At 46.9% G+C, this 13,982-nt stretch overlaps 1 protein-coding gene across 1 annotated transcript in view; it reads left to right on the top strand.

The window, feature by feature from the left end:
- The window catches only part of cdc27 (cell division cycle 27), a 104,273-nt gene that overhangs the window by 44,336 nt on the left and 45,955 nt on the right, over window positions 1–13,982 (top strand). Inside the window, exons 6-7 of the mRNA XM_056287546.1 lie at window positions 5,152–5,297; window positions 10,232–10,452. Coding sequence (XP_056143521.1) covers window positions 5,152–5,297; window positions 10,232–10,452 — 367 coding nt within the window. The remainder of the gene's footprint in view (window positions 1–5,151; window positions 5,298–10,231; window positions 10,453–13,982) is intronic.

Here is a 13,982-nt window from a genome sequence, read left to right as displayed (position 1 = left end):
GCCGTTACGAAATGATGGTACAGAGCAGAACCACCAACATGGTGGTTCATGGCTGAAAATAGTGAATGCAGTATACTATGATATGGAACTGTTAACTCACAGGATAAGAACTCAAGAGGGACAATGTCGAGAAAAATGGGAGAAATGGACGATTTTTACATGTCAGTGACTAGATAAATAAATCTCATCTCATCATCAGCCGCTTCTCCGGGGTCAGGTCACGTGGCAGCAAGCTAAGTAGGGCACTCCAGATGTCCCTCTCCCTAGCGCCGCCCTCCAGCTCCTCTTGGGGGATCCCAAGGTGTTCCCAAGCCAAATTGGACATGTAGTCCCTCCAGCGAGTTCTGGGTCTACCCCAGGGTCTCCTCCCAGTTGGTCATGCCCAGAAACCCTCCAAGGGAAGGCGCCCAGGAGGGATCCTAATCAGATGCCCGAACCACCTCAACTGGCTCCTTTCGAAGTGAAGGAGCAGCAGCTCTAGTCGGAGCTCCCTCCGGATGTCCGAGCTACTCACCCTATCTCCAATGCTGAGCTGAGACACCCTATGGAGGAAACTCATTTCAGCCGCTTGTATCAGCGATCTCAACCTTTCGGTCACTACCCAAAGCAAATGACCAGAGGTGAGGGTTGGAACAAAGATTGACTGGTAAATTGAGAGCTTTGCCTTCCGGCTCAGCTCCCTGTTCACCACAACGGTCCTGTACAACGGCCACATTACTGGTGATGCTGCACCAATCCGCCTGTCAATCTCCCGCTCCATCCTACACTCACTCATGAACAAGACCCCGGGATACTTGAACTCCTTCACTTGAGGCAACAAGTCATTCCCAACCCGGAGGGAGAAATCCACCATTTTCCGGTAGAGAACCATGGCCTCAGACTTGGAGGTGCTGACTCTCATCCCGGCCATTTCACACTCAGTTGTAAACCGCCCCAGTGCGCGCTGGAGGTCACGTTCTGATGAAGCTAACAAAACCACATCATCTGTAAAGAGCAGAGATGCAATTCTGAGGTTCCCAAAATGGACTCACTCCTCACCTTGGCTGTGCTTTCAGATCCTGTCCATGAATATCACAAACAAAATCGGAGACAAAGGACAACCTTGACGGAGTCTGACACCCACCGAAACCGTGTTTGACTTTGTGCAGAGAATGCAGACACAGCTCTCTCTTTGGTTATATAAGGACCGGATGGGTTGTTGCAACTGCCCGGGTACCCTGTACCCCCGACAGAGTGCCCCGGGGTACATGGTCGTGAGCCTTCTCCAACTCCACAAAACACATGTATATTGGCTGGTCAAACTCCCATGTCCCCCTCAGCACTTCCGCAAGGGTAAAGAGTTGGTCCGTTGTTCCACGGCCAGGATGGAATCCGCATTGTTCTTCCTGGATCCGAGGTTCGACAGTCGGTCAGAGCCTCATTTCCAGCACCCAAGAGTAGACTTTCCCAGGGAGGCTGAGCAGTGGGATGCCCCGATAATTGGAGCACACCCTCCAGTCCCCTTTCTTAAATATGGGGACCACCAGCCCAGTCTACCACTCCACAGGTACTGTCCCTGACCTCCACGTGACATGGAAGAGGTGTGTCAGCCAAGACAGCCGAACAAACTGCAGAGCCTACAGCATCTCAGGGCGAATCTCATCCACACCCGGCGCCTTGCCACCGAGGAACTTCTTAACGACCTCAGAGACCCCTGCCAGGGATATGGGTGGGGCTTCCACTGACTCTTCAGACTCTACCTCTTCCACTGAGGATGTGTTCGCTGGGGTCGGGAGCTCCTCAAAGTGTTCTTTCCACCGCCTGACAACATCCCCAGTCTGGGTCAGCAGTTCCTCTCTCCGGCTGAACACAGCCTGAGTAAAGCCATGGTTCCCCTTCATGAGTTTGCCAGAACTTCCTTGAGGCCAACTGAAAGTCCTCCTCCATAGCCTCGCCGAACTCTTCCCACACCTGAGTTTTTGCTTCCGTGACTGATGATGCCGCAGCCCTTCTGGCCTCCAATACAGCGGTGCTCAACAAGGGACTTGTGAGTATCCCCACACCCGCCCGGCACCTGTCACCTTGTCCAACTCCGGAAAAGTAAAGAGTTCAGCCCCTCTCCAGGAATTTGGTACCAGAGCCCATGTTATGTGTGGAGGTGAGCCAAACTATATCTGGTTGGTACCGCTCCACCTCCCGCACCAGCTCAGGCTCCTTCCCTGCCAGAGAGGTGACATTCCACATCCTGAAGACCAGTCTGCGATGCTGGAAGTCTGCATGCCCCAGTCCCCGCCTTTGCCTGCCGCCCGGCCTGCATTGCACCCTACCCCAATGCTCATCCCTGCGGGTGTTGGTTTCCACGGGGTGCTGGCTCAATGTTGTTTTTTCGGGCTCAGCCCGACTGGGCTGCATGGGCCAAGGCTTGACCACCAGATGCTTACTGGCGAGCTCCCTTCCCAGGTTCGGCTCTAGGAGGTTGCCCCAGTTTCCCTTTTCTGGGCGAGGTGCTGTGGCTCTGCTTTTGTGAATTCATCAGGTTTTTTGGGAATCACTCTTAGTCTGGCCCCTCCTCTGGGACCAATTTGCCTTGGGAGACACTACCAGGAGCTATTACCCCCAACAACAGCTCCCAGGATCACTGGGAAACCCAAACCCCTCCATCGCGTTAAGGTGACAATTCTCGGAGGGGTAGATAAAAAAATGATACACTGAATGTCACAGAAGTATATAGGCTTTGTGGAAATGGTGCAATCCAGATCTTTTTATTTTTTTTGTTTTTTTGTGTATATTTTGTTTTCTTTGGTGTGTCTTTGAGTCCAGCCTCTCTCCAGGAGTTTGGTACCAGAGCCCCTGCTATGTGTGGAGGTGAGCCCAACTATATCAATTGGTACCACTCCTGTACCAGCTCAGGCTCCTTCCCTGCCAGAGAGGTGACATTTCAAGTCCTAAGGCCCAATCTGCGATGCCAGAAGTTGACACGTCCCGGTCCCACCTTTGCCTGCTGCCAGCTGCATTGCATTTGTTTTCTTTGGTGTGTCTTTATGTAATGGAAAAACTATTAAAAAAAAGATTTTTCATATTAATGCTCATGCAAATTGGTAGTATTAGAATCTTTTGCTGGCACTACTCATTTGCAAAGATGCATATAGGTCCTTTGGCTTGCTGTTTGCGTCTGGTTTAAAACCAAAATCCCAAATAGGGGATTTTGTATTCTTTTTTCACAATGAACTCTTCTATAATTGTGAATAGTGAACACAACATCCATTGCACGCTGTCCGTCTTGGGAGAGAGATCCCTCCTCTGTTGCTCTCCCTGAGGTTTCTTCCTATTTTTTCTCCATGTTAAAGGGTTTTTTAGGGAGTTTTTCCTTATCCGATGAGAGGGTCCAAGGACAGGATTTTGTGTTGCTGTTAAACCCACTGAGGCAAATTTGTAATTTGTGATATTGGGCTATACAAATAAAATTGATTTGATTTAATTACATTCACTGAAAATGGCTGGGGCTTGGGGTGTGTTTCAGCCATCACTGATTGATGGGCTGATGGTGGCGATAGGAAAAGATTTACATACCGCCCAGCCCTACACCATGATTGATGACCAACTAACCCTTTAAGGTTCACGTGGCCTCAGTTGCTCAGTTGTGCCGATGTTCCCTCTGCAACATCAGGAAAATCAGACCCTACCTGTCTGAGCATGCAGCACAACTCCTGGTACAGACTTGTAATATCACGCATTGACTACTGCAACTCCTTACTGGCAGGTCTGCCTGCATGCACTTTCAAACCTCAGCAAATGATCCAGAGCGCGGTGGCGCGTCTGGTCTTCAACCAACCCAAAACACCACATGTCACCCCGCTGTTCATATCCCTCCACTAGCTCCCAGCTGCTGCCAGCATCAAATTCAGAACCTTGGTACTCTCTTACAAAACGGCAACTAAAACGGCTCTCGCCTACCTGAACCCCCTCATTCAGGTCTACACTCAGTCCTTACCTGAACTCCCTCATTCAGGTCTACACTCAGTCCCTACCCGAACTCCCTCATTCAGGTCTACACTCAGTCCCGCTCACTACGCTCTGCCAGTGAAAGGTGCCTGGCACTTCCACCACAACAGGGCCCTAAGTCACTAGCTAGACTCTTCTCTTCTGTAGTTCTCCGGTGGTGGAATGAGTTACCAAACTCTGTTCGATCAGCTGGGTCCCATTCCATCTTTAAGAAGAAGTTGAAGACCCAGCTCTTTCTCGAACACCTCCACACCTGATGGTATTAATATATATTTTTTTTAAAAATCACTTCTATGCACCCTGTGCATTGCCTTTGTGCACTGCATGTTGACACCCATGTCCTATCAGACTTGAACCTAGTTTTTTGGCTCTTACTTGTGTTGTCACCTCCTGACTAGGTCCTTGCTTGTGTTGTATTAACTCTCAGATGTACGTCACTTTGGATAAAAGCGTCTACTGAATGAAACTGTACTATTGTAACCATTCTAGAATTCTGGCGTTCGTGGGTTTTAGATTTCTCATTTTCAATCACTTTTTATTAAATGGCGACCACTCAATGTATTTTTTTTTCATGTGTTGTAACCCATCACCTTCAGCATGGAGTGGGTAACATCAAAATGATCATTGAAACGTGAGCAGGGTAGTGTGCTATTGGATTAGCAAGCTACTATCTGTGCGTTTCCACGTAGAATGCTTTCCTTTGCGCACATGATTTGTAGTCTCAGCTAGAAATGGAATGTAATTAAGTGAAAGCTGTTGAGTAGTGAAGACACAAGCATCACAGACCGTGGTGACAAGAATAAATGCTGGTGGGCTTTGGTTGGATGAAAAGGATGGGGATGGACAAATGCTCGGCACTTGGTGTCATAAACTAAAAATATGTGCATATTTTTGTACTGTATGTTGAAATAAATTGTGTTATGGCAGCAAGCGGAAAGTGCATACTGTTTTGATGCAGTTAAATTCTTTTATAGTTGTTGTTGCACTAGCTGAATAGTCAACATAACTCTAAATTCATTATATGTTATAGCAGTAAAGAAGAGAAAGCCCTTTTAAAGTCCATTGTCACAAATTTTTGTGTTGCACATATTCTTCCACCCCCATTCCCCCAAACCAGAAATCAGAAATGTAGATTTCTTTAACCTCTTTATATATGTATTCTGTTCTTAGGGGAGAAGCCAGACCCTGATCAGGTCTTTAGACTGTCTTCACTTCACAACTTCTCTGTGGCCCCACCTCCTCCTCCTGTTAGCCCCGCCCAAAACCCCTCCCACCGCCTAGACACTGCCCTGATGGAGACCCCTCAGGACACACTGGTATGTGAATTAAACGTACACTTAATGATGCATAAAGCGATATTTTCAGAATCAGACATGAATCAAATGACTCCCTGCGATGTGAAAGGATAACTTGTACTGCAGATGAATGAATGCCTTTTTTTTCTGCACAACAAAATTAAGTGCAAGTGGTACAAACAGTAAATAAGAAAATAAAAAAAGTAAATGTACAATTAGACAAAAAGAAGTAGACACACATTTGCAGCACAGTCAACATAGATAATGTATGCATAAGTGTAAAAACAAGCGTAATATCTATTACATGAGATAAATAGTCAGTCTGTGTATTGCACTAACCCGAGTCAGCATGTTTTAGTGAACATGCCAAGATGTACAGGTGTTACTTTAGAGCTGGTTAACAGAGTTCAGTTCTTTAATGGCACTTGGGTAGAAACTGTTCAAAAGTCTGGAAGTACGGGTCTTGAAAGAACTATAGCGCCTCCCAGAGGGCAGCAGAGTGGAAAAAGTGGTTGCCTGGGTGAGGTGAGTCCTTGATTATGTCTGTGGTCCGACGTAGGCAGCGGGATCTGTATACTATGTCCTCAAGTGAAGGTAGCTGTGTGCCAATGGTTTTCTGAGCTGACTTCATCACTCTCTGCAGAGCTTTCTATCAGCCACAGTGCAGCTGGCACACCCCACTAAGATACCATAAGTGAACATGCTTTCCATGGAGCAGTGATAGAAGGACACCAGCAGCGGCTGGGACAAATTAGCTCTCCTCAGCATCACCTTCTTCACTAGGGAACTTGTATTGACAGTCCATGTGAGGTCCTGGGAGATGTGTGTGCCAGTGAATTTGAAGCTGGTCACCCTCTCCACCATGTCTCTGCCAATGTATAAGGGAGGAGGTTCCTCTTCCTGTTTCCTAAAGTTGATGATGACTTCCTTTGTTTCGGAGGTGTTGAGTGCCAAGTTGTTACTGAAGCCACCATACTGATGGTTTGTGGACCTCAACCCTATAGGCAGACTCATTGCCATTCTGTATTTTCCCACCACACTAATGTCCTCTGCACATTTTATTATGGTATTTGTACTGTGGGTTGGTGTGCAGTCATATGTGTAAAGTGAATAGAGAAGGGGACTCAGCACCCAGCCCTGTGGAGCTCCAGTGCTGACTGTCAGGGTCAATGAGAGGTGTCCCCCCAGCCTGTGGACGATTTGTTAAAAAAAAGTCTTATCCATCTGCATGTGGACTGGCTGACACCCAGCTCGAGCAGCTTGATCACCATTCTGCTGGGGATTATTGTGTTGAATGCAGAGCTAAAGTCTACGAACAACATCTTCACATATGTTCCCGAGTGCTCCAGATATGTCAATGCAGTATGGAGAGCTGTGCTAGTGGTGTCCTCTGTTGACCTGTTGGCTCTGTAGACAAATTGGTGTTGGTCCAGAGTGGGTGGGAGTATGGATTTAATGTGTTTAAGGACCAGCCTCTCAAACAATTAATTACAGTGGAGGTGAGTGCCACAGGTCTGTAGTCATTAAGACTGCTGATAGGTGTTTTCTTAGGGACAGGCACAATAGTGGCAGACTTAAAGCATTTGGGAACATTACATAATGACAAGGAGAGGTTAAAGATGTCACTGAAAACCTCCACCAGCTGATCTGCACATTATCTGAGTGCCCTCCCTGGAATGCCGTCTGGGCCGGCAGCCTTCCTGGGATTGACACTGCGGAGCACTGTCATGACATCATCTGTGCTCACGTGAAGTGCCAGGCAGTTTCTGGTTGGTATCAGCGCAGTCTCAGTCTCGGCCTCATACACCTCATTCACCTCAAAACGGACGAAGAGGTGGTTGAGTTCCTCAGTTAGTGAGTCGCTGCTGCTGGTGTTGGTTGTGTCTTTGCTGCCTTTGTAGTTTGTGAAGTGCTGAATGCCTTGTCATACACGTTGGGGGTTGCCCTCGCTGAAATGTTCTTAAATTTTCTGCCTGTAAGCTGCTTTGGCCTCCTTGATGGCTCTCTTCAGGTTGGACCTGGCAACACTGTATAGTTAAGCATTGCCAGACCTGTAGGCTGTTTCGAGGTCCCTCAGCAGCAGCTTCGCATCCCTTGTCATTCATGGTTTATTGTTTGGAAAGCATCGGATATGTTTATCAACAGTCAGTATCAATACAGCTTTGTATGTAAAACAGGACAGTGGATGTATAGTCTTCTATGTCTTGTTGTGCAAATAAATCCCAGTGAGTATGCTCAAAGCAGTCCTGAAGTTGAGTGGAAGCCCCCTCAGGCAGAGTCTTTATGGTTCTCACAGAAGGCCTTTTTAGCTGATGAGAGGTCTGTTTGCCGGAGTGAGAAAGAGAGAGAGCTGGTCAGACTGGCCTAAGTGAGGGAGTGTGGAGACCTTATATCCGTTTCTGAAGTTACTGTAAGCATGGTCCAATGTGTTTTCACCTCTCGTAGGACATGTCACATGTTGGTAAAATTTAGGAAGGACAGTTCAAGCTACCTTGGTTAAAGTCTCCAGCCACAGCAAAAATCCCATCAGGATGAGCGGTCTGTAGTTTATTAATGGCTGCTGGCAGTATGTCCAAAGCTGTCTTGGTGTTAGTGCTTGGTGGGATGTACGCAGCCATAACAATTACAACAGTGAACTCCCATGGCAGATGAAAGGGTCAGCATCTTAATGTCATGTACTCCAAGTCTGGCGAACAGTGTCTGTCAATGACGGTAGCATTTGTACACCACTTATTATGAGAGTAGATTCATAACCCTGCCCCTCTGCTCTTACCGGAGTCTCTGTTCCTGTGCGGCCTGCTAGCAAAATAGCTTTGTCAGGGATCCCCGTATGAAGCCAGGTCTTGGCTATTAACCATGATTGAGGAGTTTTTCACAGATCTTTGTGCCGCAATGATCAGCAGCAGTTCTTCTATTTTGTTAGTGAGCAATCTGGCGTTTGTGAGAAACATGCTGGGCAGAGCAGGGTTGTGGGGGGCTGTCTTTTAGCCTGGTTTGTATCCCAGCCCGGCATCCCCACTTCTGCCTCCTGTCTCTACGCCCCCTCCTGCATCTTTCATCCGGTATGGTAATCCAGTGAGTTCCAGCTGGACGAGTGATCTCCTTCGGGATGTGTTCATTGCGATAGTTCCTGATGAAAACCAGTTCCTCACACAACAACCCAATCTTTAAAAGAACTTCCTAGTTACATGTCGATTTGTTGAACACATGTCAGCAGACAATCAGATGAAACAAACAAAGCACACTGTATTCTCACCTTCTCAGTTGCAAAAGTGGCTTGTTTACCGTTTTATAGTGAGGAATGGCGGGGGGGAGGGCTTCTTCTAGAGAATAATGTAAACAATGAGTTATCGTCTCTGGTTAAGAAAAACTGTGGACTGCCCGATGGTGATTCTCAGTACGATCTGCTGTAAAAACAATTCTTTTGCATTACAGGGAGTCATTTGATTCACGATTTACATGGAAAATATCGTTTAAGGCAACTTTGGTAACACCACCCTCAGGACATGGCAACATGTAACCCAAACACACTGTAAGTGAGAAGTTTGAGTGAGCAGGCAGGCCCACAAGCTGTGCAACACATGTTGGAAGCATGTTTTCTCTCTCTCTCTCTCTCTCTTCTTCTCCCCCCAAGGCTGTGGGCAGGTGCAGGGGGGCGATGCTGAAATGCATGGTATTTGTGGAGGCTTGATAACATTGCTCAGTTTTAGGCACTGCACCACACATCAGTCTCTTTAAGATGGCGCCGTGCTAGGTAGCAAGCAGTATGTTGCAGCAGCTCCCGTTGTATGTTTGGATTTTTGGTTATTTTGTTACTTGTTTGTGCGTGCTTTTTTGACTGTTTTGTTTCAGTTACTGAACGGCGATGACTACTTTTTATTTTGCAATTTTCTCGTGGTTCTGTTACTTTCTACACTCTGTAACGGAGAGCCATGTAGAGAGGAGTGAGGGGATGGTTTACTCATGCTACCAGCTGATCGCGTGAGTAAACCAGTTCTACTGCCTGGAGCAAGGCCTGAAATCCCAAAGGAGCTGGAGCTTAACGGAGGGCCAAGAAAAATAAATATAGACTTTCCGTTCCAGCTGTCATCATGGGGAACGTGAGGTCCTTGGGCAATAAGATGGATGAGCTCTAATACTTGCTGTAGGCTAACACTGCAACTCTTTTGCTTTCATGTCTTGATGCATGCTCAATAATCCAGGTAAGAAATCAAAGAAACATGAGTCAGTTCATCTGGACACAACGTTTATTGAGAGAAACGTTTCATCATCATCTTAAGTGACCTCTTCAGTCAGCAAGTCATGATCATCGAACATAGTATCTCGTCTGCACAAGTCGTGATCATCGAACACAGTATCTCGTCTGCATAAGTCATGATCTTCGAACACAGTATCTTGTCTGCACAAGTTGTGATCATCGAACACAGTATCTCATCTGCACAAGTCAGGTGTGCAGACGGTTAGAAAATGGTAACCGCTGTCACGGTTTCTTCCTGTGATGTCACTACTGATTTGTTGTTCGTAATGTAGCATTGTCAGGGGAAAACTAGGGTGCGGTGCATCCCCTGGATGCATCGATAGTTTTTACTGCATCCTTTCAGATTTTCATGCGTTTGAGACGCAGGACGTTTACTTATTTACGTCACTGGTTTTCTGGATCTATTGGGAGACACTGAGCTTCTTCTGTTGCCTGAGGTGATAAAGATGCTGCCTCACGTCTGTGTTCAGTGTCTGTTTTCAGTAAGTGTCCATGTTAGATCCTCAGTATGTGAACACCGAGATACCTGAAGCTGCTCGACCTCTCCACTGGTACCCCATTGAGAGAGAGGGTGAAGGTGTTTCACTGTGTTTTAACCCTTTAATCTTAATCCCTTAATCTTGTGGTATCAGATTTAAATGTCACTGGTAACTGGAAATCTGATTAATTTGTGTTTATTTTTATGTTTGTCTTTTAGGAGTTAAATCGTTTGAATCTAGAGTCATCCAATGGAAAGCTGACATCTGATTCATCAGTTTCCTACATTGACTCCTCCCTCATCTCCTCAGACAACAGCTCTATACTTGCCAATACGGTGACTATGGGATCAGCTGGCTCCCTATTGGCCAAACAGAACAAACCCAAAAGTGGGCGGAATTTGCTGGGAGGACCCACTGCTCTCAGTCCACTGACACCAAGGTAGTCAACATGCACGTAAACAGATGCTACACTGCTCTCCCCACTAAGGATGCCCACTTGTGCACTGTACCAAAACAGTTACCACAACACTGTTGCATGGCGATAATCCAGTCTATCTAAAGTCTAATCTATCCATCTATAATATTTGAGATGTTTTTGTACTTCAGTTAGACTGGGTAGTGATCCAAAAGGTATAAAGTCCAAAACTTGTTTGTTTTCTACTCTGAATTACCAAACCAAGCTTTCAGTCAGTTGCCGTGCTTGTATGTGAAAAGCATCGCACAACAGCGATTTGTTGGTTGAAGGGGTCTGAATCATTTTTGCCATGGAGCAGCCAGGTGTGTCGTGTGATATTTGTGTGCTAAAACATCATCATACAGAAGATAACTAAAAGCTGAAGAAAACTGCTGAAAAGAACAAGTACAGATGTTTTCTTTATCTAGCAGATTCTTACTTTTTATTGCTTTTATTGCATTTCATGTCCATATTAGGCCAGTTTGACCAGGTTGATTGTTCTTGGTAGTATTCATTTCGTCTGTATACATGCTCAGTGACCCAGGTGAGAAAACCACAGAAGGTTGAATCAGTTCATCTGGACACAACGTTTACCGAGAGAAACGTTTCATCATCATCTAAGTGGCCTCTTTAGTCTCACCTGACTGCAGGTGTCCCCACCCTTATAAACAATGCAGTGACTGCAGGTACCCCCACCCTTATAAACAATACAGTGGCTGCAGGTACCCCCACCCTTATAAACAATACAGTGTCTGCAGGTACCCCCACCCTTATAAACAATACAATGACTGCAGGTACCCCCACCCTTATAAACAATACAGTGACTGCAGGTACCCTCACCCTTATAAACAATACAGTGACTGCAGGTACCCCCACCCTTATAAACAACACAGTGGCATAACGACCCAAACCAACAACCAGTTTCAAATGGAATCAAGAATCAGGAACATTTTTGTCATTTCATTCCATGCACCTGCCTATGTGAAATGAAATGACACAGCAGCGCAACACAAAGACAAAAACACATCCAAACTACAAGAACACATATATCCAAACTACAAAAAAAACACATATTATATCCAACTTGTCAAAAAAAAAAAAAACCTGTGCAAGAGATCAAACGCCAGGATGGATGTTGGAACTGGCGGTCTGTATGGGCTGCTAGTTAGCTTAGCCTGCCCTGCTTCCGCATCCTATCAGACCTCCAGGCAGGGCCGTGGTCCCTGGGCCCACCGGACGCAGCAGACCAGGCTCACTCAGTCGATCCAACGCCAGCTCTTTCAGCCAGACACCTTCAACACACCTCCCTGCACTCCACATGACGACTCCAAAAACAAAGTCAACACTAGGTGAAGCCACCGCCAGACCGCCCTCGGTGTTATCGGAACTACCAGTCTGCATGGGCTCACAGTTAGCTTAGCCTGCCCCGCTTCCGCGTCCTGTCAGACAGACCGCCCTCGGTGTTTCCTCTTCGGGCGCAGCTCCAGACAGGGTCGTGGTCCCTGGGCCCACAGGACAAAGCAGACCAAGCTCTCCCAACCGATCCAGCGCCAGCCCACCCAGCCATCAACTGAAGACACAAACTGAGACACAGATATGGACAAAGACACTGCATGGACGGTACTGGGTGAGGCTGCTGCAAACGTAAGTTCGCGCCACCATCTTCCCACGCCGGTACTGTGTGAGGCCACTGCAAATGTGAATTTGTGCCACCATCTTCCCACACCTGAAGTGGAATATGCAAATTGCTGTGACCCGTAATTAGAGTTTCAATGGCCATGTGTACTATTCACAGAGGATTGGGGAACAGTTGCAATCACATTATCAAGATGGCAACAGATGTATTCTTAGGCCCCCCCCTCAATTCAGGGGTGGTTGTTCCTTTCGTTGCTTTCAAACCACAAAACACGCCGCTCCAGAAGTTGGTCCACCCTAAGGATCAGGTCCCTTGGCACAAACAGAGCAATATAGTGTACACTGTTAAGTGCCAGGAGGATTGCCATGACTTGTATGTTGGGGAAACCAAACAGACGCTGGCCAAGAGGATGACACAACACAGGACAGCTAACACGTCAGACCAGGAGTTCACAGTCTACACCATCTACAGGCCAGGACTCTCCAGTCTACACCATCTACAGGCCAGGCATCCACAGTCTACACCATCTACAGACCAGGACTCCCCAGTCTACATTATCTACAGGCCAGTCGCCACTCTTTCAGGGATGAGAATGTGCACATCCTCGATAGGGAGGAACACTGGTTTGAACGGTGAGTCAAAGAGGCCATCTATGTGAAGAGGGAATGACCATCCCTGAACCGAGGGGGGGGGGGGTGAGAGTACATCTGTCACCATCTTACAATGCTGTGATTGCAACTATTCCCCAATCCTCTGTGAATAGTACACATTCGAGGGCTGCATTGGGATTGGGATCCCACGGGTTCCACAGGACCCAACGCAAATCTTGTGGGAGTGGGCGATTTTAACTTTGCTGCGGGCGGTCAAAAAATAAACTGCGAGTCCCGCAATTTAGCGCTAACAAGAAAGATGGAGTCAACACATGAAGTTGAAAAGAAACTCCAAGTTGGTTTTTACAATACAAAAACAAAGCAAGGGAGTCTGATGTTTGGAAAAATGTCTCAGTTGTGACAGACAAAGGTGGAAAAGAACTGGACTTTGTTAGCTGTAACAAATGTGCAAAGTGTTGATGTACAACGGGCACAAGTCCAGCACCTCTGGGTTGAGGTGTAACGTACCTGCTCCATTCTTCCTGGTCAGAGTAAGCTGTCTTTCAAAGATAAAGCTCTTCTCCCTGCACATGTTAAACGAGATATAATCCAGAATGTGTCGCACTTTGCTGTACACACATGCGGCCATATGACTTGTCGCCAGGAAGGCTTTGTTGACATAGTTCATCACGTTGTTAATGTAGCCGCTAAATATGGCAAATTTGATGTAAAAGTTGTTTGCCTCACCCAACCACAGTATCCAGACATTGTGGAGGGGAGAGCTCAGGCACTGCAGGCGTCCTGGCAACGGAGATAAAGCCCATCATCGAAACATGGATGTGCCATCACAACAGATATATGGACTGATGATTACCACAAAAAACATCATTCATATCTAGCACCATCCATTACACAAAAAAAAATTTCGGTCTTGTTTCAAGGGTGGTGTTTGCGGCTCCCTTCGAAAATTGTGTCAAAACCAGGAGAGAACATCAGGAACCTGCTGTTTGGGAAACTGTGCGTTTGGAACAGATGCGTCACTGCTAGTTGGCTGTGTTGTTTGTCACTGACCGTTGAGCCAACATAGTTGCTGCCCTGCATGGACACACCAGGCTCAACTGCAATGCGCACATCCTGAACGTTGCCCTGTCAAGCGCATTTGCCCCAGACATGTTGGCCAAGACACCTGAGCTGTCTGAACTGACCAATGCAAAAAACTGGTCAAATATCTCAAGCATTCAGGTCTGCTGAACAGCTTGAAGAAATCCTTCAAGCAATCCATTGAGACC

The sequence above is a fragment of the Lampris incognitus genome, chromosome 10 (genome assembly GCF_029633865.1).
Source record: "Lampris incognitus isolate fLamInc1 chromosome 10, fLamInc1.hap2, whole genome shotgun sequence".
NCBI lineage: Eukaryota > Metazoa > Chordata > Actinopteri > Lampriformes > Lampridae > Lampris > Lampris incognitus.
This window is presented reverse-complemented; position numbering and strand designations above follow the sequence as displayed.